At 43.0% G+C, this 23,641-nt stretch overlaps 1 protein-coding gene across 2 annotated transcripts in view; it reads right to left on the reverse strand.

Annotated features, from left to right (window-relative positions):
- Positions 1–23,641, reverse strand: part of RtcB (RtcB RNA ligase) — a 266,421-nt gene that overhangs the window by 23,472 nt on the left and 219,308 nt on the right. For both annotated transcript variants that reach the window (XM_068346064.1, XM_068346063.1), the window contains 2 exons: positions 8,433–8,567; positions 8,067–8,231 (listed from right to left, as the gene is read on the reverse strand). In XM_068346064.1, the coding sequence (XP_068202165.1) occupies positions 8,067–8,231; positions 8,433–8,567 (300 nt within the window). The remainder of the gene's footprint in view (positions 1–8,066; positions 8,232–8,432; positions 8,568–23,641) is intronic.

Genomic DNA, 23,641 nt, shown 5'->3' on the forward strand with positions numbered 1-23,641 from the left:
TTTGTTTAAGTATGCCGCTATATTCATGTTGTCGCTCATCAACACTACTGAGTCACCTGTTGGAAGTGTTGAAGGGATTGAGAGGCTGCCTTCAACCCCAGGAGGTTATGTGGCATTACGGATTAGGATCGGACCATAGCATAGAGGCAATGTGGTGTTGCTGGTGAGCCCCCTCCCTCTTTCCCGTGAAATGCATCAAATCCTAGGGGCAAAGGTTGGAGTCTTCCATCCACCAACTCACGCTTCTGGAAGACCCCTTCACCGAGACCGTTGGGTCTTCAGTTACCACTGGAGTGATTTTATGCTGAGATGACCGGTGGGGACTAAGCTTTCAAGGACGTAAGGTGTCCCAACAGACGTTGCCACCGGGGGTGGGCAGCGAACTCCCAAGGAGAAAGGATCGAGCCACTTTCTTGAACCTTTCGATTCTGCTCTGAGATGGAAAAATCTTTTGTAATTGGGTGCAGATATGCATTTCCAAATATATTAGGTCTTGTTTGGGCTGTGAGGATGACTTCTAGAGATTTCCTACAACCCCAGATTAGCAAAACTCAGGAAGTACATCTCGGTGTAGGAGAAATGCCTCCACGAGTTAGCCAGTCATTCAGATAACAGAGTAGATGGATGCCGTTGGCGTGGGCCCAGACCGAAACTAGAGTGAACACTCGTAGTATTATCGAAAGGCCAAAGCACAGCAGTCGAAACTGATATATCTTGTTGGCCAGACAGAATCTTGGGTACTTCCTTGATGCTGGATGGAACAGGGTCTGGAAGTACGCATATGTCAAGTCCAGTGATCATGAAGTCCCCTGGTCTGATTGCCTGTCTGACCATGGCTGTGATCTCTCCATCTTGAACAGAGTTTGAAAGATAAACTTGTTCAAGGCTGAGAGGTCTATTTTTGGTTTCCAGCCTCCAGACGCCTTCTCTACAAGAAAGAAGAAACTACAGAAGCCTGAGGACCTGTTGATGACCAGGAAAGCGCCCTTCTCTAACAAGATGTCCTTCCCCCATGAAGGAATATGTCCTTCACTGATCCCTTGGCAAAGGATGATGGACTTATTGGGTGAAGAATCAGGGGAAGGGGAGAGCTAATGAACAGAACAACGTACCCTGACTGAAGGACAGTTACTTTCCGAGGTTTGACCCCATGGAACTGCCACCTGTGTTAGGCATCCTGCTCCCTGGTGGAATTTTTGTTGGAATGCGGGGACATATTCCATGTCTAGCAGCTTTACCTCCCCTTCCTTGAGGCCCTTTTCCCTGAAAGCATTGTTTGGAAGAGTGTTATCCTTTCTGGCAGTGTTCTGTGTGGAGAGAACAATCCTTGAACTTTGTGTGGCTGTCTCTGCACAGCCGGAGCTTTTGGCCCTAAGTAGAAGAGAGTCCTGGCTCGCCTTCCTCCATTTCTCCACAATGGCCTCGATGTTGTTCATTGGGAATACAAAGACGGATTGGAGATAGGGTAGTTGCGGAGTAAGACCTCCCTCTTTGGCACTTGAGTCAGGACCTTGGAGACTATGAAATCTTGATTATTCAAGATCCATTTAGCAGAATTATGGGCCAAGAAGTCTAACGCCCTTGCACCAGACAGGATAATATTTTTTAAAACCTGCCTCTTGTCAGGGTTGGAAAGATCTCCGGTGTCAGCAAGGTAGCTGACAGTACTGGACCAGTGGTCCATTCAAGAAGAGGCTTGAAGGGTCGCCTTCGCTAGCCTTTCCATTTCTGAAACATCACTGGGTGAGAACGGCTAGTTTTGCCACTAGCTCATCTGTAGACAAGCACTGGGCTTAGGCTGTCACAGCCGGGTCTTAAGGCAGGGAAGGTCATCGTTGAGAATATTGTAATATTTCCTTTGTATCACAAAAGGAGAAAGTAGTCTGGAGGAGTTGTCAGACCTAAGCGAGTCTTTTCTAGTGTACCATCCTTATTAAACCAACCACCATCTTAGACCAAGGAAGTTCTAACCTTAGCCTCTTAGGTCTGAGGGCTCAACAGAGAAAATCTAAAGTTGTGTCCTGCCCCTATAGGGTGGAGTAAGTAGTTTCCCCACGGCCATTGATATTGACTGTCCGAATGCATGTCAGGACCTGGAGTAAAACAGAATCTAACTCACCCTGGTTAGTGGTCAGAGCTTTAGGACTGGCTGGTGCTGACAGCACGGCTTATGAAGTCCTAATCCTCGTCAGGTTGTACATCCACATCCTGGCTCATACCTGGCTGACCCTGGGGTGGATCATAGTCGTAATGTGCATCTTGGTAGGGGAACGAGACATAGGAGGAGCTTCCATGAGTGTGAAAGCCGATGCAGCAGCAATGGCCTGCTGAATCCTTCTTTGAAGAATCAACCAAACCTAAGAGAGTTTTCTCATAGAGATCTGTGAGTGCACCTTCCTTATTGAACCAGCTTAGACCAAGGAAGTTCTAACTTAGGCCTCTTGGGTCTTGGGGCTAAACAAAGAAGATCTAAGGTTGTGTCCTTCCCCTCTGAGGTGGAATAATTATTTTGCCCAAGGCCATTGACTGTCTGAGTGCTCTGAGGCAGAGTATGTAGTTTCCCCAAAGCCAATGACTGAATGCAGGACAGGACCTGGGATAAAACAGAATATGACTCACCCTGCTCGGTGGTCGGAGCTTTAAGGCTGGCTGGTGTTGAGAACACGGCTTCTGAGCAGTTCTCATCATCGCCAGGTTGTACATCCACCTTCTGGCTCATACCCGGCTGAGCCAAGGGTGGATCATAGTCGTAACGTGCACCTCAGAAGGGGAACAAGACTTGGGAGGAATTTTCCTGGATGTGGAAGTAGACTCCCAAGCAATAGCCTCCTGAAACCTCCGTTGAAGAATAAACAACCTTTGATGTCTAATTCTTTGGAAATGAAGTCGTATCCTTCCAATGCAGGGACTTGCCTGTGAACGCGGGGAGGATGCTATGTTCCTCCTTCTGGGAAGTCCTTTGAGGCTCGCGAACCCCTCGTGGTTGGGAGGATTCCGGAGACTGTGAAGTCCGAAAGAGTTCTACGGAGGCGGTAGTGTGTCTTGGTGGGTATATAAGTCCAATAAAGAAGGTCCAGGACAGTGTCTTTCCCTTCAAGTGTAGCGCATGTTGGATCATCAACCTGTTAATTGCACTAATGCAAGCCAGTACCTGCCAAAAGGCGTGATCTGTTTCCTTCTGCTCTGAGGCGGAGATCTTACGGCTCGCGGCTCTCAGCAGCTCGTCTTCATGCCCTGAGTTGTGATCAGGAGTGTCTTCCACTCAAGAGCTCACAGCCATAGGAGCTTGGGGTGGGTCGTCGTTATAGTCGGTGCATCTAGCATGGTCTCTCGAACTCGAAGGGGGATTCCTACTCCCGGATTTTGAGTCTTTGCTATAAACTCAGTGACAAAGTCGAGAATTGCCTTCCCCATTCCCTTGAATGGGCGATGTCATAGGAAAGACCATGCAGTTCACTAACTCTTTTGGCTGAAGCCAAGGCAAGTAGGAGCACTGTCTTCAGAGTGAGGTGGCAGTCTGTTGCCGGGCATAATGGTTCGTAGGTAGCACCCTTCAGAGATTGAAGGACTCGAACCACGTTCCATGGAAGAGGTCTACCTTCTGACTGGGGGCAGGTAAGCTCATAGCTTCATATGAGGATAGAAAGTTCCGAGGAAGAAATATCAACCCCTTTCAGCTTAAAGGCAAGGCTCATGGCTGAGCGGTAATCGTTTACTGTCAAAACCGAGAGGTGCACATGGAACTCCGCTATAGTTGGAATAATGGCGTCAAGGGGAGAGATACCCCTTCTATGGCTCCTTGAAACAATCTGGAAAGGGTATCGGTCTGCAGCTGGAGGTGGTAGAAGCTGGAGGCGGAGGCAAAGGTGTTGGTACTGCACTTGCTTGCTGTTCCGACACATCTGCTAATGAATTACTTGCAGAAATCGTTGATTTGCTCATGAAATCACGAGATTCGTGAGCAAAATCACGAGTTTCATGCGTCCAAGGATGCATTTCAGAGCAGACGTGCTAGCAACAGGAGCACTAGTAGCCATACTATAAGAGGAAGGTCTAACACCTTCCTGCTGCCACAGAGATGCACCTACGTCCGACGAAGTCAGCAGAGAAGGCCTCTGAGTAGGAACAACCCTCATTGTTGGAGAAAGCATCACAGCGGGATGCATTTCTAAGTGTCGCATAGGCAAACGCTTTGCTAATACTCCCCATGCAGTGAAGGGCACTGGGGGTTTAGCTGCATGCCTGTCTGAAGGGTGGTCATTCTCATTATCAGGTTCGGTCAGAGGTCGTTTTGGAGAAGGTCGGGTTGAGGGGCTACTCGCTGATGGACTGTGCAAACGCCACCTCTACCTCTAGACGAGCAAAGTCTAGACTTTGATCGTAAACGAGCTGTTCATGAATGGGAGTGTCTATCTCTCGTTTGAGAACGGCTGAGCGTCGTGATTGCCTAGCTCACGTACATGAGTGTTGGCTTCGCGAACGTGAACGCCGCCCTCGTAAATGGGAGCGTCTTCCTCGCGAGCGCCGTTCTCGTGATCTAGATAGAAGAGATTTAGAACGCGAGTTAGTGGACTTAGATTGAGACTGTGCTCGTTATCGTACAGAGCACGACCACGAGATTTCTCCTTGTGAAAAGGAACTCCTCTGAGGAGAGCGTCAAGACCGGAGGTCTCATGAGTGCGAGGCTCTAGAGCGTGAATGCCTTCCAAAAGAAGACTGTTCGGATCATGATGACCTACGAACCATCAGTTCTTCCGATCGTTACAAACAGCGATCAGGGGAAGTGTCCGGAAGGGCGAGGCGATGGCGATGCTCATCCTTTCGCGCTGCTGGCGGTAGGAGCACTGGTCTCCAGAAGATCAACACTTGCAACCTGCGGGTTCCTGTAAGAAGAAACAAAGGGTTAAGGGTTATAGGACGAGGTCCCAGGATGGAGAGAAGGTTCGTCGTCAGGAGGAGGCCGTTGGAGAGGCGAATGCAAGCGATCACCTCGTCCACTCGTGGGTCCAAGAGAAGGCAAAAGGTGGACTTCACAAAGTTCCAGAGAGGGAGATGTTGACGGCTCTAGAGAAGGGTCCTTCTTGGCACCGCGCTGAAGGAGACGCAGAAGTTCCTCCTTCTAAAGGGGTCCCGAAATCCATAAGGTCGGCCATACCTTCAGAAGATCCGAGAGGGAGAATGACTCCCAGGCGGCTGGAGGTAAAGTTGCTTCTCTAGGGGAAGCAACAACCTCTCCCCGTACCCCGGGGTTGCCATGGAGTTAGTTGGTTTGCGCTCTTACTCGATTGTCCCTCAGAAGAGCGCAAGCGAGAAGGAGGTTTTGAAAGAGATTTGAGGGTGCGGGACAAAGAAGACCGCGCTTTCCTCGCCCTTGAGGGAAAAAGATCGCGCTTGGCCTTCCTACACCATCCAAATTCCTCCCATTGGGAGGCAGGCCACTCCCTACACTCTGCGCATGGCTAACCCTGCTCACATCGATGCCCTCTGCACGAAGGACACAGTGTGTGCCGGTCTTCAACGATGACATGGAGGCACCGGACGCGGCAACCTCACACCCTGAACAGGTTCACATGAAGGTGATCAAAGAGAAAACATGCACACCTGATGAGAAAAAGAATATAAAAAAGTCCAATAACAGTCTGGGGAGAGAGAGGACACGTCTGTTCTCTAAGAGACTGATCATAAAGGTCATGCTACCATATTGCGATTATGGGAAAATAAGGATAATAGAAAGTGGGTTAAATAATTTTCTAAACTTATTTTGAATATCTTCATAATGAATATTACATCAGCAACAATATGTTATAGGATATCACAGTTTTTATACAGTTCATTTATAGCCCTTATTATTAGTCATCATATGAACATACACTCTCTACCAGAGATTTTGCCACAAAGTAGCACGTATGGCATACTTCGCAACCACCAGGTTAAAGATCTCTGATACAGAGAATAAAAAGGAAAGTCTGAAGAGTCGCTCAAAGGAGACTCCTCTGGTCAGAGCCTCTATAGAGTGGTCGAGAGGCAAGGCTGGAAGGGGCAATACTTCCTCTGCTGCACAAATGGCAGCAGAAGATGCTTAGAGGATGAGCCCGCATGGAGGGAACAGGTGCCTTCCTTTGATCACCCGTCAACCACCTTGAACCAGTGCAAAGCTGCACTGGCCTTGGGAAGTCACTGAGTGTCATAGACATGGTCCAAGAGCATGTCTTTGCCCTCCTGAGGGCCTATCGCTGGATCAGACAACCCATTGATGGCCCTCATGCAAGCCAAGACCTGCCAAAAGGTGTGTTCCGACTCCCTTTGTCTTGCCTCCGTGACCTAAGGACTTGCAACCTTAGGGAGATATTCGTTTTCATAATTGTAATCGTATTCCACCCACAAGTTCTCACCCATAGGAGCCTGGGGTAGATCAAAGTCGTTAAGTATGGCAGCGGAAGGCACGTCGCTTGCTGATGTCCTTGCTGGTAATGGGGGAGAACCCCCGAGGCCTCTCTTGTGAAAGCCTTGATGCCCTGGCTGAGGTCTTCAGGATCATCTTTGAGTTTTTAGACTCCCTGTAGGGAGGAAAATATTCCTCTAGGAGCAATTGGAGTGTTCTTCCCTCCGTCCCTCTCTTGATGATGGAACTATGGCCGGCTGGACAGTTTTCTTAGAGACTGGGCGTAGTTCCAGGGGAACAACCTCGATGGGGTGAGAAGGCTCAGGACTCTACCTGCAAACAGTTGGCTCCTCATGACGGAACGGAGATCGCTGACGCGGGAGTGGAAAACACTCCTTGGAATGGAAGGACGATAGGAGTCTTCTCTGTGGCAATAACACGTTGGTCGATTGTCTTGAGCTGGCAAGTGGCGATCATGAGCTGACCTGTAAGGGGTAAAAGAAGGAGAGTGACGATCGCGCTTTGGCAAGTGATGATCCAATCCTGGCGATCGAAGCTTGTGGGCCGGAAGGCAATAAGGTGAACCAGGTCTAGGTGAACGACAAGGAGCTAGCAAACGATGAGTTGGCGAGCGCCGATCTACGCTTCTGCTTGACTGTTCATCAGGGGAGATCGATTGAGCAAGAGCTTCAGGGAGAGATCTGGGGGTCAAGGAAAAAAACTGAGGTTTTCTTGGCTTCGAAGAAGACCCCAAGGGCAAAGAATCTCTCTTGTGCAGTTGTCTTTACAACTCCCACTACCACTCTCAGCATTCAGGCCAGGTGTTGTCCTGATTACAGCGCCGCCCTCGACAGGATGGGCACAATGAATGCGTGTCCATCTCAACGAATAACATGAAATGCCAGCAAGAGTGGCCCTCAGGTCCTAGACAGGTCTGCATGAGGACTGTCAAAGAGAAACACAATCAAACTGAAAAAGAAAAAGCCAACAATGGCAAGTCAAGATGGAGGAGGAGAGAGGCAACGTCTGTTCTCCATGGAGCCAAAAGCAAAAGTGGTTGTTCAGTCCAGGTGTGTAAGTGAGCGGGGTAGAAGACTAAACCCTCACTCCCTTATTAAATAGCGGGTGGGTGGTTAACCGTTGCTAAATGTTTTATGCCTCGTCTTCCAACTTTGCCGAAGTAACGTCCCTATAAATAGCGAGTGGTTTGTATTAATGTTGGAAAAAATAGACTTTACATAATCATGAATAAGGACTAGAATCACAAGTAATTCTGTTGGTGGTGAGGAAAGATGTGACAATCCCTACGTTGCCATTGGCTAGAGAGAGTGGTGTGATTATCATATGGTAACAAAAAAATCAACTAATATAGCTCTTACATATTCAAAAATAAAGGCTAGAATCCCAGTCTTTGTTGGTTGGCTGAAGAAAGTAGGAGGGGCTAATATTAGGGAGACGAGGATTTTTAGTGAAATTTCCTCGAGTGTGAACTGTGCGATATACTACCATATGCTTTACTCTTTTGTAGCTTAGCTTATAATAATAATAATGATGATGATAATAATAATAATAATAATAATAATAAAGATGACGAATCCCAGTATCATGGTGTGTATTACCAGGCATGTTTTGACATATAATGACGTCATCATAGTGAAGGGGTTATAAAGGTTTCTTTACTTACAGCTCCATGACAAGTTGAGCCAAACGTCTCCATCATGCCTTGTTCAGTACCAGTCAACACATAAGAACAGGTTCCCATTGTTCCACCAATGAGGACTGGTTGTCCAGTGAGCTGATAATCAACCGGAATCAGAGGATGATGTGGTGGGAATGCTCTTGTTGATCCCTGAAAAAGAAGAGTACTGCATTTATCTTTTACTTTGGAAAATTCATAAATAATATTACAATATAACAAACAATTTGGAAAAAATCAGCCGATCATGGTAATGGAATTAATTCTTTATTTCCTAAAAAATAAGTCAAAATATTTAGGAAAAATTTAATAAGCTATAGTAAACTGTCAAATTAACATGCTGAACAAACTTACTTTTCGATGAACCAATAAAGTTCGAAGTTTTCCCTCAATCCAGTGTTGTTCAATTTTTGCAATATTGTGAGATACATCATAAATAACATGCATGTCAAGATCATCTGGACTAGAATGAAACATTTTGGCAAAGGCCTGGAAAAAAATACAAAATTTTGATAGGACATGGGACACACTTCATATACTGTATAAGGTAATTTATTGAAAACCTTTAAAAGAAATGCAATGCAGAAGTTTCCCTATCTTATTTTGTAATAGAATTCTTGATGAATGACATAAATATCTTTACCTATTACCAAATGGCACTAATACAGTACAGTACAGCTGTAGCATGAACAATCTCCAAAAATTATCATAGCTTTAAGCAAGGAAAATCAAATGAATCTAAAATGCTTAACAATCCACGATAATAATTACAACTCTCAAATAGCAGGGTACACATCATCTAATTTGACTTTACTAAAGCTTCTGACAAATTCAAATACAGTGCTGTATATTACTGTGTAAAGGATGACCCCAAAATTTCCTTTGAATAAAAAAGCACTTTTATCATATACTCCATGTAACAGGCAAATGGCAATTTCAAGGGAAGCCTGATGTTACAACACTTTTATTATAAATCTTACCACACATATTATAATCTTTGTTATTGTTACTGTTATATATTTATATTTTTAGTTTATACAATTAGCTGCATTTCTGTTGAAGAAAGTATAAAACTAAAATAATTATTGAGTTTGAACACAATGTTTACATTATTCACGCAATGTTTACATATCGTCATTCCTAACCTCCTTCCTTCTATTCTCACTCAATACTGTATTTTGTAACTACAAAAATATGTTTTTGCAACAGATAAAATCAAATGGTCTTATTTTTAATAAACTAACCTTTACATACAACTATATAATTGTAACAAATACATGATTCTAAGTAAATTCTTCCAAACTGCTATATAAAATTATGTTTCTCAATAACCAGCAGTAATTGTTTGGCATCTATGCTACTATTTACACCAGATTGCTGCATCCCTTAAATGGCAAAGGACCATTTTTATACAGCAGCTGCTGCTTACCTACTAACTACTGTGAATTTCAAGTTCATTAAATAAAAGGTTTTTCCTCTGTTTAAATTTGTTTACATCATTGTTTTCCTGTACACCATCGTGCACACCATCGTAAGATACCAGTAACCTGCAAATTTTGAAGTTTTGGATGACCACCATTATTTGCCATATCTTGGCAAATAATGTAAACATTCCTCGTCGACTTAAAATTACAGTGTATAATTATACTGAGCATATTATACGCTGTTAAGTCAATCCTTCCTAACTACTATGTAAGTAGAAAATTAATTACTGGTACAAATATGGAAAATTCTAGGTTTCAGATAATTAGGCTAGCCTACCAACAGATTCACACAACAGAGCCCAAGTACAGTACTATAAATAAATAAAGATAAAATTACCAGTAAATATTCTTATTTTACTCAAACATATAACTATACAGTGTGCAATAATTAAAATGAGTACAGTATATTGTATGAGTTTAAGTCAATCCTTCCGAACTACTAACCTATTAATGAACCTTATGCAATTAGAAAGTCTAACTACAACACAACAGAGGAGGAGATGATAAATATTTTCCTAATTCCAAAAGTATCCCTCGTGTAATGTGCTAACCCTGACTTTTTTCAGCTAAAACCGGTCTTAAAATTTTGCCCTTTACACGTTATTTCTTGTTATAGAAGCATCAATAACAGAAAATGCTAAAATATAAAGACCAGTTGTGGTTTCATACCGAATACGACAGAAAATATTTACAGGAACATTTTTCATAATCCTTAACCCTAATCTGAAGACAGTATGATATTCTTGTGCTCAGAAACTTTGGTTTCTAATACAAGGCATTCATCTGAGCTCCTTATAACTGGTTTTAAGAAGCCAATAATTTTGAAACGGGATGCCATTCCTAGGCTAGGGGAATGGTGGTGTATATTAGGACTGAGTACCCTGCTTCTCATAAGTCCTGCTATGAATGTGGAAGTCATGAGATTCAGATAATAAAAGTTTGTGTTAGGTATAAGAACTTCTGTTCGATCTACTGGAATCCAGACATGGATGATTCTATCTTTGATTGTCTTCTTACCATTTGGCTAAGATACAAGATGATAGAAAGGCCTCTTTAGTCTTTGTTGGTGATTCCAATGCTCATCATAGGGAGTGGTTAAATTATGTTTCTCCTAATGATCGCCATGGCTTAGAGAGCTTTAGATTTTGCCTCTGAATCAGGCTATGAGAAAATCATACGTGAAGCTACTCACAGGTCTGGTAACTGCTTGGACCTTGCATACACCAGGTCCCCTGGTGTTACAACAAGTAAGGTTGGCTCTCCAGTTGGGACATCTGATCATGCCTTGCTTTCTTTAGTAGTGAAGATTGAGTAGCCTGTCCCTGATGTATCATACTCATGTAAGATTTATATGAAATCTCAAGCCCACTGGAATGGGATTTTGAGTGATCATTTGGGCTTGCATTGGTCACAATTGTATACTAGTGTTGATCCTGTTGTCCATTTGAATAAGAATCTAGTCAACATAATTGATAGACGTATCCCTTATCATGTGCTAAGATACCGAGTGATAGAGAAACCCTGGATCAACTATGATTGTAGATGTGCTTATTTGGAGAAGCAAGAGGCCTATCATCTTTGGAGGGTTAACAGATCAGATTTGACTTGGAATAACTATACTCAGCTTAGACTTACTAGGAGTTTATGCTCCGTTAAATCGACATTCTTTGGTGTAGTGTAGATGCAACAGTTCCTCCTTTACTTGAACCAGATGGCTCTGTCACTCACTGTCCAAAGGAAAAGACAACCTTTTTGGCTGAAGTGTTGGATAGTAAACAGAGTAATGAGAAGCTTAATCTTCCTCATTTTTGTTTTCCAAGTACTTTAGCTTTTCGATCTTGTGAAATTAAAGCTTTCTTGGTAGACTTTGATGCTTATGGAGGTGTAGACCCAAATGGTATATTTCCTTTGTTTTTTTATAAAAACTAGATTTCTTAGCTCTAAAGTTATCCGTTATTTTGCGCAGGTTAGCAAGAAGAGAAGCTTTTAGCACTTGTTGGAGAATGAGTAATGTTACTCCACTATGTAAATGTGTTTGTGATAGCTCAAGTCCATCTCATTACTGCCCAATTTCCATAACTCCCATATTATCTAAAGTTTTTGAATGCCTTTTGACAAAAGGTCTTAATAGGTTTGCTGAAGGCAATCATCTGTTCCTTAGTTTGCAATTTGATTTTTGTAAAGGCCTTGGAGCATGTGATGCCCTTCTTACAATCTCCAATGCTGTACAGAAATCCCTTGATTGTGGTCAGGAAGTTTGTATGATTGCCCTTGACTTTGACTGTGTTAATCATGAGATCCTTGTTTTCAAACTCAAACAGTTGGGAGTGGAAGGGTCATTTCTTAGCATCATTATTGAATTTTTAAGTAATAGATTGCAAAGTTGTTGTTGTTGATGGGCACCATAGTGAGCATAGGAATTTGAAATCTGGTATTCCTAAGGGTAGTATTCTTGGCCCATTACTTTTCATACTATATACACATAACATGTGGTTTGCCCTAGAAATCAAGCTTGTTGCATATGCAGATGATGCTACACTCTTTGCATCAATTCCATCTCCTGAATGTAGATCTGGGGTTGCTGAATCAGTTGATAGAGATCTAGCTAAAATTAGTACATGGTGCAAATTATGCAGCATGAAGTTGAATCCTAACCAAACTCAAAGTATGTTTTAAGTAGATCAGGGACAGTGACTCCTCAACAACCAGATCTCAGCATTGATAATATTTCTTTATAGGTGGTAGGTTGGCCAGAACACCAGCCACCCATTGAGATACTACTGCTAAAGAGTTATTGGGTCCTTTGACTGGCCAGACAGTACTACCTTCGATCCTTCTCTCTGGTTACGGTTCTCTGTCCCTTTGCCTACACATACACCAAATAGTCTGGCATATTCTTTACACCTGACAACACTGGGATTACCAAACAATTCTTCTTCACCCAAGGGGTTAACTAATGCACTGTAATTGTTCAGTGGCTACTTTCCTTTTGGTAAGGGTAGAAGAGACTCTTTAGCAATGGTAAGCAGCTCTTCTGGGTGATGGACACTCTAAAATCAAACCATTGTTCTCTAGTCTTGGGTAGTGCCATAGCCTCTGTACCATGGTCTTTCACTGTCTTGAGTTCTCTTGCTTGAGGGTACACTTGGGAACACTGTTCTATCTAATTTCTCTTCCTCTTGTTTTGTTAAAGTTTTTATAGTTTATATAGGAAATATTAATTTTAATGTTATTGTTCTTGAAATATTTTATTTTTCCTTGTTTCCTTTCCTCACTAGGCTGTTTTCCCTGTTGGGGCCCCTGGGCTTGTAGCATCCTGCTTTTCCAACTGGGGTTGTAGCTTAGCAAGTAATAATAATAATAATAATAATAATAATAATAATAATAATAATATTAACTCAGTACCCTGTATGCCACTTTTTAAACTTTCGGTGTGATTCTTGACAGCAAATTTACTTTTGAGAAACACATTAGGTATGTGCCTTCTTCAATGCACAAAAAATTGGCTTATTGAGAAAGTCTTTCAAGATTTTCGGTGATCAATCTACTTTGAAGAAGTCTTTTAATTCTTTCATTCTACCTGGTTTTGAGTATTGTTTTCATGTCTGGTCTTCAGTTGCTGATTCTCATCTTAATTTGTTGGACAGGAACTTAATGCCTATTAAAATTCTTATTCCAGATCTAGATATTAATCTCTGGCACTGTCATTCAATTAGTTCATTATGCATGTTACATAAGAACTTTTTATAATTCTGATCATCCTTTACATTCAGATCTTCCTGGACAGTTCCATCCTGTTCGTAATACTAGGCATGCAGTTAATTCTTATAGTCATGCCTTCTCCATCATGAGGTTCAATACAAAACAGTATTCTATTAGTTTTATTGTAACTGTGACCAAGATGTGGAATGATCCTCCTAATCGGGTAGTTGAATTGGTAGACCTTCAAAAGTTCACACTTGCTGCAAATGCTTTTATGTTGATCAGGCTGAAATAAGGTTTTTTATAGTTTATATATGAAACATCAGTTTTGACGTTACTATTTTTAAAATATTTTATTAATTGTTAATTATTTCTCATATTTATTTATTTCCTTTCCTCACTGGGTTATTTTTTCCTGTTGGTGCCCTTAGGCTTATAGCATCTTGCTTTTCCAACTAGGGTTGTAGCTTACCTAATAATGATAAGGATAATGTATGAATCACCGTAACCAGTAAAGCTAATTCATACCCTTACTGAGGATTCTAGTCTTGACAACATTCAGTTTTCATGAGGAATGCAAGTAATTTTAAATCAAACTATAGATAAAAGTTTATCCTTGTGAACATAAAAAAATTAAATCCTAATAACACATAATTTCTAACGAATGTCTCAATTAGGAAAATTGGCCATAACTGGACCTATAAAAAAATAATTAAAAAAAGTATTAAAAGTCAGACTATGGAGTCATTATATCTTCAGACAGCTCCTACTAGTTATTGCAGCATACAGGCAGCAGAAATAAATTTTCTGACAATCAAATGTTTGTCATAAAAAAAAAAAAAAAATTACAGGCAGTTGCTCATAAATGTTTCCCTACCCTATAAACTTGAGGTAAACAGATTCACTTTACATATTAGAAAGCAAAAGTGTGTCCGAAGAACGGTGACTTGAACTGGTGTTTCTTGTTTGTCTAGACTGAATCTTCCAACCTTCCTAGATGGATGGTTTGGACCTGGGAGTAAGTGTCCTTAGGGTCCAGTGTGCAAATAAAGACCTGAGGTCTTAACCCTCGATCGAACTCCAACATGGAGTGGACATCGACCCAAAGGGACAGCTCCTTGGTAATCCTTTTGTATGGAAGATTGTCGACACTGGAGTCTTGACTCATGTCGTAAAGGAACAGGAGCAATATCCAGTGTAAGGATTCTTCTCTGAGAGAGAATTTCTTTAGAAGGAAGGCCACGCTTAGCCTTACCACGCGCCCTGATGGGATTGATGCTACTCCTTAGAATAGAATTAATCTGGCGAATGTTAATCAATGGTTAACCGTTGGGTATCGTGGATACTGTGCAGTTGGAGTGTGCTCGCAAGAAGTTCCCTGTTGGCAAACGGCCAGTAGCTTGAAGTATGTTGTATAACTTCTGATCTAGGAACTACAGGAACGTTTGAGTAGTAAGTTCGAGTCACGAACTTCTGGCAAATAACCAATGACCATGAATCGGTGGTCTGTGCGCCGATGGTGAGTTCGAGATCAGCCAGCTGATTATGATCCCCCTGTTTGGTCAGAGATGAGCAAGCTGAAGATGGGCTGGTCAGAGATCAGCGAGCTGAGTTCAATGATCGAAGAAAGATGAGCTGCCCATCGGTGATCTAGTGATCAGCAAGCTGATGACTGGGTAATCACTAGCAATCGGAGATCGTTAGTCATTGGAGGGACTAGAGGTCACAGATCAGCATTGAGCTAGCAATTGGCGATCTGGTGATCGGCGACCTAGCGATCAGCAAACAGTGATCTAGAGATCAGTCTGTTGATGCTTTCCTGTTTGCTGCCGCGGGTCTGTCAAGGAAAAAAGAAACTTTAGAAGAGACAAGGACCAAGGATTCCTCGATTCGATTCCCTTGTAGGATGGAATCTTCGGGGTCTTGAATCCTTCTGTGGAGCCTTATTCCTCTTTTCCCGGTGGCAATGTTTATGAGCTTGCGGGGAGGAATGGGGCAATGGTGACCTGTCCAAAAAGTTTCACTCCTTTTTACTGACAATTGCGCGAGTGTGTAGGTGAGTCTGGAGCGATGGCACACAGGATGGTGCTGGTGCTTAATATCTGCCTGGAGAGCAGGCAAGCGCTGGTTCTTAGACAAGAGCTGGTGCATTGGATCTGCGAGCCTTGACTCTTTGGCAAGAGCTGGCGTATGAATCCGGGAACCATAACCGCGCAGGAGGGCGCAGGAAAGTGAGGAAAATCGCTGGCGCGCCGTAAGGCACTGTGTAGTTTTTGCAAGAGTGGGAGCATTGGCGCGTGTGTGAGAGTACTACGTGGAGATTGTTGGCGCGTGTGTGCGGAAGACCATCGGCACCCGCACGTTGAAGACCATCGGAGCGCACGGAAGGCTGTGTGCTTGCACCCAAGATTATTATAGCGCGCACACGCAAAGGCCGTCGGAGCGCCCGCACGTAAGGCCGTCGGTGCGCTTGCACGGTAGACTATTGGCGCATGTGCAGAATACCATCGGCGCCCGCGCTCAGAAGAAAGTCGGCACGCACACGCGCAATACTGTTGGTGCGTGTGCGGGAGACCCTAGGTGCTCGCGTGGAGAAGAAAGTCGGCCATGCGCGCGGAACTGTTGCCGCGCGCGTGCAAGACTATGAAGCGCGCTTAAGAGCATTGGCGCTTGCGCACTTGTTGGCGCTGGCGCGCGTGGACAATCATCGACAAACACGCGGGAGACCATGGGCACCTGCGCGCGGATCGTCGGCGCGTGCGCGCGGAAGATCGTCGGCGCGTGCGCGCGGAAGATCGTCGGCGCGTGCGCGCGGAAGATCGTCGGCGCGTGGGCGCGGAAGATCGTCGGCGCGTGCGCGCGGAAAATCGTCGGCGCGTGCGCGCGGAAGATCGTCGGCGCGTGCGCGCGGAAGATCGTCGGCGCGTGCGCGCGTACAAGACTGTTGGCACGCGCACGCGTACAAGATTGTCGGCGCGCGCTGGCGCGGAAGACTATCGGCACGAGCTGGCGCGGAAGACTATCGGCACGCGCTGGAGCAGAAGACTATCGGCACGCGCTGGAGCAGAAGACTATCGGCACGCGCGCGTGAGACCGTCGGTACCCGCGCGCGGAAGAATGTCAGTGAGCGCGCGTGCGGGAGACCATCGGTACCCGCACGCAGAAGATCGTCGGCGCTTGCGCGCGAAGGTGGCGCTAGTAGGTTGGAGGGTCAGCTGGCAGGACGATCAGGAACTGGGATGTGCCCTTTAAAAAAGGGCGATCATCCCCGATGGGGGACCGTAAGCGGGTCTGCTTTAGAGTCCAGGACCGAAGTCCTTCGTTGCAGCGCAAGGTTGCGCTGGTATATCGGTAGGTCAGCTGGCAGGACGATCAGGAACTGGGATGTGCCCTTTGGAAGGGCGAGCATCCACCGATGGGACCGTAAGAGGTCCGTGTTAGAGTCCGGGACCAAAGTCCAAAGGACTACGTTGCAGCACAAGGTTGCGCTGGTAGATCGGTAGGTCACTGGAAGGTCTGCTTGATCCTCCGAGGAGGTTTCTCTATGAAAGGCCTCTCCCGCGAACGAGAGAGGTGACTACTTCGTTGAAGAGACTTGAATACACTCGTGATGACGCCCCTTAGGGCCGTTGGATCAGCAAGCTGACCTTATCAGTAGCGATCCTCCGAAGAGTTTCTATGAGTGGCCTCTCTCGCAAACGAGAGAGGTGACACTTCGTAGAAGAGACTTGAAGACACTCGTGATGACGCCCGTTAGGGGCGGTGGATCAGCAAGCTGACCTTAGCATTAGCGATCCTCCGACGAGGAGTCTCTATGAGTGGCCTCTCTCGCGAACGAGAGGGAAGACCGATGGACCAGAGAGGGAGAGGCCGTTCCCCACGAAGTGGAACTGTGCTGGCCTTGCTACTACGCAAGTGACGTTGTCGTATATCACACACACAGCACAAACACTGAAAAGAAAACTTACTACATTTCTATACACATATATATACATAAACATTAAGAATGTTTATATATATATATTTACAAGTATAAGAAAAAGTAAGTAAAAAGACAAAAATTAATGGCAGTCCAAAATAGGCGTGGAGAGAGAGAGGAAACAACCGTTCTCGCTCCGAGCCAAAAGTAAAGTGAGCTCAAGCACAGGTGTGTGTGAGGGGAGGGGTAGCAAGCTACCCTCCCCTACCCCCCGCTAACTAGCGGTGTGGGTAGTAAACCCTCGTTAAATTTTAATGGCTCGTCATTTTAGCTGCGCCGAAAGTAATACCTCCCCTATTAAATAGCGTGGTTTGTATTCCAGTTACGGAACAACTACATTGTTATGAAATGTTTGCCTGCCCGCCTTGTGGGTGGGAAAAGCGTCGTTGTAAGTGAATACTTGCTTGCTATTGCTCATAAACCTAAGCAGAAGCTGACACTATTACCTTGGGACAAAAGGCTTGTAAAAAATAACTTTTCAAGGGCATGTCTCACTAGCCCGTTGTGTGAGTGCTCCAAAGAGCACTCCATTCCATAGGCAAAACAAGCCCGAAGGATTATGTTTCATAAATTTCGGCATCTAACGATACTTGTGCCCAGGGAGCCCAATGATGGCATGTGGGAGCTGTAAGCAATCGCCAGTAAACCATATCTGCGGCAATAACTCTGAGGTTTTTTCTTGGCGAGCAGGCATAAACAACTAAAAAAGTTCTTTTCAGTCTTTATGGGATGTTAGCGTTATATCTGTAGTTGTGTAAACCTCATCAGGAAAGGGGGTTTGTTGGCCCTAAATGTCAAGAACACAAATACTAGGCACTTTTGTCCAGGTTTGTCAGCAAACACTAGCGAGTGCTGGCGTTTGTTAACAAATGCTACTGGGCGCTAGCAAACACTGGTGAGGAGAGAGAGGACTTTTACCTGCAAGGATAGATACAGGTAATGTAAGTGTGCACTACTTAAGTAGTGAGTACTTGAATCAACAGTAAGCTGAGGCTCTGCGCGCTACTGAAGAAGGGTCTCGCAAACTTGCATTGGGTACAGTAGGGTCCCGAATTATGTGAGAATTTAGTCGATCAATGACCCCACATAAATGGAAAATTGCATATTTCGAAACACACAACTAACAGAAATAATTCCATCAGGGCCATAGCAACCAGCAACTTGCCTATTCAAACAAGTTTACTACCCATTTCCAAAAGTTTCTAAGTACTATACTGTATTTTTTTATAATATTAAATTGTTCTTGTAAATAAATCAAACATTTAATATACTTTCAAGTTCTAACATCTTGAAAATGGTTAAAATTACAACCAGGATGACTAAATACCGCATATTTCCTGTTATAACAACCTAAAATATGGAAAAAATTTAATAAGTTTGTCATATCTATTGTATATAAGACGACTGGTCGTATAGCATTACCATCACTGTATAGACTGGCTTTTGTTGTATCATTGAGAATCCAAAATTATCAAAAATAAGGCGATTCTATGTCATCTGCGTTTCCTAAACACGCCAAAAAGCACAATAAAAAACGACAACCATTGTTTTGTATACACATTTCTGATCATAACAAAGAAACGAATGCATTTACACATCTGTGTACTGTATAGGTTAGTTTTTGCATCAACAGCTATCTTACTAAGCATTGATTATATGATGATTTGGTTATTACTAATGCTGTTCTACTTAATTTTTTCTTATAACTTCGAAATGAATGCCATTTATACAATATTTTTCTTAAAGACGCCGCCTGAAATGGAAACCTTCCATTTGTTTACTGTACGCTCCATCTTCGATCGTAATAAACAAACAAACGCCTTAAACACGCATGATCAAAGTGATAACTAATGATATTAAAAGCTTTTAGTAAATATTATGTTATTACGAATATTTTACTTACTGTATCCATATCAATTCCTACATACGAAGCAAAGCAGGAAAACTTTTTTTTTGCGTTTAATCAACAATAACAAACTGCCGCTAATGACAGAATGATAATTTACGATAAATCTATAAATTCCATATCCAAAATACTTTTCCTAACTTCAGTTAAAATACTTTTCCTAACTTCAGTTAAAAGTCAACTTGTACCCTCCTCAATTATGGAACCATCTGAAAAAAAAATAAAAGAAGAAAGTACTAGGCCGGTTTTCAAAGTCATCGAACAATTAAGTTATCGTTAAACGTTCGATATGACAGAGATGGTGCGAGATTGGAGAAAGTAAGGAAAATTGAATCATTAATTTTTAATATAACTGAAACTTTGTGATACAACAAAGATTTTACTTGTTAGAAAGAGAGAGAGAGGAGTTTTAAATGTACAGTAGACCCCCGCCATACGGCATTAATCAGTTTCGGAGTTGGTATCGTATGGTGAAAATGTCGTATGGCGGGCAATAGAATAGCTAATGCGTGCAAAACCCCAGATAAAAACATCAAAATTTTATATACATATTAAAAATTAGTAACAAAATAGTATAGTAAGTACTTTACTACAGTACTTATATATAATATCCATGTACTGTACAGTATATAATTAAATAACATTATAAATAAAAATTATATACTATACTGTAAAGGAAAAATTAAATTTTATTTACCTCTGGAGTGACGTGACTTGAGCTGGTAGTGGGTGGAGGCAGAGGGGGGAGGAGACGGCAGATATAAAAACGTATCAATGCTAATTATGTTACACTTAATAATAAATTTATTCTTATTAAACACTTAGAATTAAAAATGCTTTTTTTTTATTATTTTTGTCTTTTGAATTTTTTTTCATATTTTTTTTTTTAGAACTTAATTTCATACAGTAGCACTACTTCATCTTCGATTTACTCTTTTTTAGCTTTTTTACTAAAATCACTTACATCATCTTTGCTTTCTGACACTTCTCTTTTGGAGAAATATTCATCCAAAGAAGCCTGTTTCTGATGACTCCATAAGACGACCTGTGTGAAGTTTTTCTGGGTGTTTTTTTTCAATGAATCTCGTAAGGTTTTCATACCAACCGATAGCTTCCCTTATTTCTGCCAATGTTGTTTCTTCAGTCTCCCCACGTCCTCGCCACCACTAGAGTGGTGCTCTTCTTGAATGATGGTCAACTGCATTGCCTACAACTCCTTCAAGTCTTCAGTTCATAAGGTTATCGACGTCAGCCTCATCGACAACAAGCCCCATGGACCTACCGATTGAAATTATTTCCTCAACATCACCCTCAGGGGCAGGATCATCAACGGCCTCGTCTTCGGTTGAGGGTTCAAAACCTTTGAAGTCGTGTTCTGCCACAACAGCTGGCCACAGTTTCTTCCACGAGGAGTTCAAGGTGCGCCGTGAAACCTCATTCCAAGCTTTATCGATCATCTTCAGGCATTAAACGATGTCAAAATGCCCCTTCCAAAATTCACGGGGGGGGTGAGTTGAGTGCTTTCGGTCACTTCGAAGCATCTTCTGAACAGATGCTTCGTGTAAAGCTTCTTGAAGTTGGCAATCACTTGCTGGTCCATAGGCTGGAGGAGAGGGGTGGTGTTCGGTGGCAGATAGAGAACCTTGATGAAGAAGAAGTCAGGATGTATGTTGGCCTCGAGGCCAGGAGGGTGAGCAGATGCATTGTCCAGTACCAGGAGACATTTTAGAGGAAGATTGTTCTCTTCTAAAAATTTCTTGACAGCAGGACCAAAGCAGACGTTTACCAACTCAATAAGTATGGTCCTCATGACCCAGGCCTTGGCATTAGACCTCCAAAATACTGAGAGCCTATCCTTCATGATATTTTGTGCCCTGAAGGCACGAGGATTCTCTGAGTGGTACACCAGTAGGGGCTTAATCTTTAAGTCCCCACTGGCATTTGTACAAAATGCGAGGGTAAGCCTGTACTTCATCAGTTTATGGCCAGGAAGTTTCTTTTCTTCTGCTGTGATATATGTACGACGGGGCATTTTCTTCCAGAAAGGGCCAGTTTCATCACAGTTAAACACTTGCTGAGGAATGTAGCCTTCTCTGGAAATTAATTTCTCAAACTTCTTAAGGAATTCTTCTGCTGCTTTCTTGTCAGAACTGGCCGCATCTCCATGCCTGACAACTGAGTGAATACCAGTCCTCTTCCTAAAGTGATCAAACCACCCATGAGAAGCCTTGAACTCTTGGGGGGCTTGCTACGACGTTCGTTCGTCTCCGCCGTCTCTCTGGGCTTCCACAAGATCGGCGAAGATGGCGCTCGCCTTGTGCGAAATTACCGATTGTGTGAGTGTATCACCAGCGATTTCCTTCTCTTTAATCCATAGTAGAAGGAGTCTCTCCATCTCGTTGTTGATTGAGGTCCTTCCACTGGCAACAGTCATGCCTTTAAAAGACTTACTTGCTTTAATGGCTTCCTTGTTCTTGATGATTGTACCAATCGTTGACTGGTTACGGCCATATGTACTAGCGAGGGTAACGATGCGCATGCCTTCTTCGTATTTCTTTATTATCTCTAGCTTCGTTTCCATAGTAATCATCTTCTTACGTCTCCCTTTAACATCACTAGCAGTCTTGGGACCCATGGCTAAAGAATTAAAGTTGGAATTAAGCACTAAAATGCACAAAAAATACGATATCGCAAGCACTCACACGAGATCAAGTCTACGAAACACACACGAGATTCTGAACTGAGCGCACGATTAACAAAGAGAAAGAGAGGCAGCATCTCTCTCAGGCATTGTGGGAGGGATTTCGGCCAATAGCGTATCGGCATCCTAGTGACGCCGTGACGCCGACCAATAGCAGACCAGCTTCTTAATGACGCATGCAGTGACGTATGAGCGTGGTGGTAGGCGAGTGACTCGCACAGTCGTACGCGTACCGACCGGCAAGTTTGAATTTTGGAATTTGATGCCGTAAGGTGAAAATGCCATAACAAGGGGACGAAAAAATATCGTATTCTACCCCACTGTAGTAAACAAAAAATATGATAGGTTATAACACATTGGTGTTTATGTAATATTAACTGTATAGATGGTTTGAACAAGTTAAGAAATGGTATAAAAAATACTTTGTTACTGTATTCGTAAGCGCATATTATTGAGAGTGGCAGCTAAACATCTGCTGATCTGGTAACAGCCAAAAGTAAAACAAAAAGAAGTCAGAATACTTGATCTTTAAAACACACCCGAAATTTAAAAACAAAAGAACATGTTTTCTTAAAGTGCAATTAACTATTTGAAGAGTAGCAATTTTCTAGAATAAAATGATGTTTCCTAAAAAAATAGTGGTTTGCTGATGAAATCGGATGCCGTATTTCAAGCTAAAAGAGAGAGAGAGAGAGAGAGAGAGAGAGAGAGAGAGAGAGAGAGAGAGAGAGAGAGGTTTTCTGGCATCAAATCAATCTCTCTCTCTCTCTCTCTCTCTCTCTCTCTCTCTCTTTTTATAATTATACCGTGTACTATACAAAACAAATCTTTGTAAAGGAAATCTATACAGCTTAAAATATGACAAAATATTGCCGACTCATTACCGAAGTTTAGGCTAGTCACTGCCGACAAACGAACCCAGCCTACGTGTGAAAACCTTGAACACACGAAGAGAAAAATAAAGCTTTTATATATACTATACTAAACAAAAATAATGCTTTAATATACCATCATTAACATTACCATTAAAATTATCGAAAGGTTAGAGAAAGATAAAGATTGCCGAGAACGTAACCACAAATCTGTTTACATTTTGTCAGCTGGACTCTCACAGTTGAATTTGATTTCATTGTTGATGAGGAATTTTATCCTTAAATAGGCTATTTATTATGAAATTATGTCGATAAGATGTAAGGTTAATATAGTTTTGTAACATTTATTATTAAGCACCGTATTTAGGGCTTCCAATATACTTGAAAAGACAATAGATTTGATATATTTTGTTGTTCTTGACTCGCAGACTTTGAACAGCTTGGCAGATACAGAAAATTTATTTTTGAAAAATAGGGGAATCATTTAATTCAAACTCACATAATTTGGGACCTTACTGTACTAAGGCGAGCAACGCAGACCTTCGTCAGGCAGAGGAACTCGCCCACCCAACTTGCTAGGGCTTAGTGGGGGGGGGGGGGGGGTGCACAACACTACACACGGCTTCTCAGCAAAACTAAGGTTTTGCGAAGTACAGTAATCATGCGCATTTTAACCTCCACAGGGGGTTGGTGAGTAGCCTTACGTCATCCCCTCTAAAGGGAACGAAAAAGGATGTGCTGGACTTGAAGGACAGCTGTTTCTCCCTTGTAAGAAATTGAAACCATAAGGCGCAGGTCCGGAAAGGCTTGGCCTCACAAAGCTCCATGTAGGAAACCCCGAAGAGATATAGGCTACGAGTGTTTTCTACTTTTAAAGAGGTGTTAAACCGTGAGGCACAGGTCCTCAAGGACTTGACCT

Source organism: Palaemon carinicauda, chromosome 22 (genome assembly GCF_036898095.1).
Source record: "Palaemon carinicauda isolate YSFRI2023 chromosome 22, ASM3689809v2, whole genome shotgun sequence".
Taxonomy (NCBI): domain Eukaryota; kingdom Metazoa; phylum Arthropoda; class Malacostraca; order Decapoda; family Palaemonidae; genus Palaemon; species Palaemon carinicauda.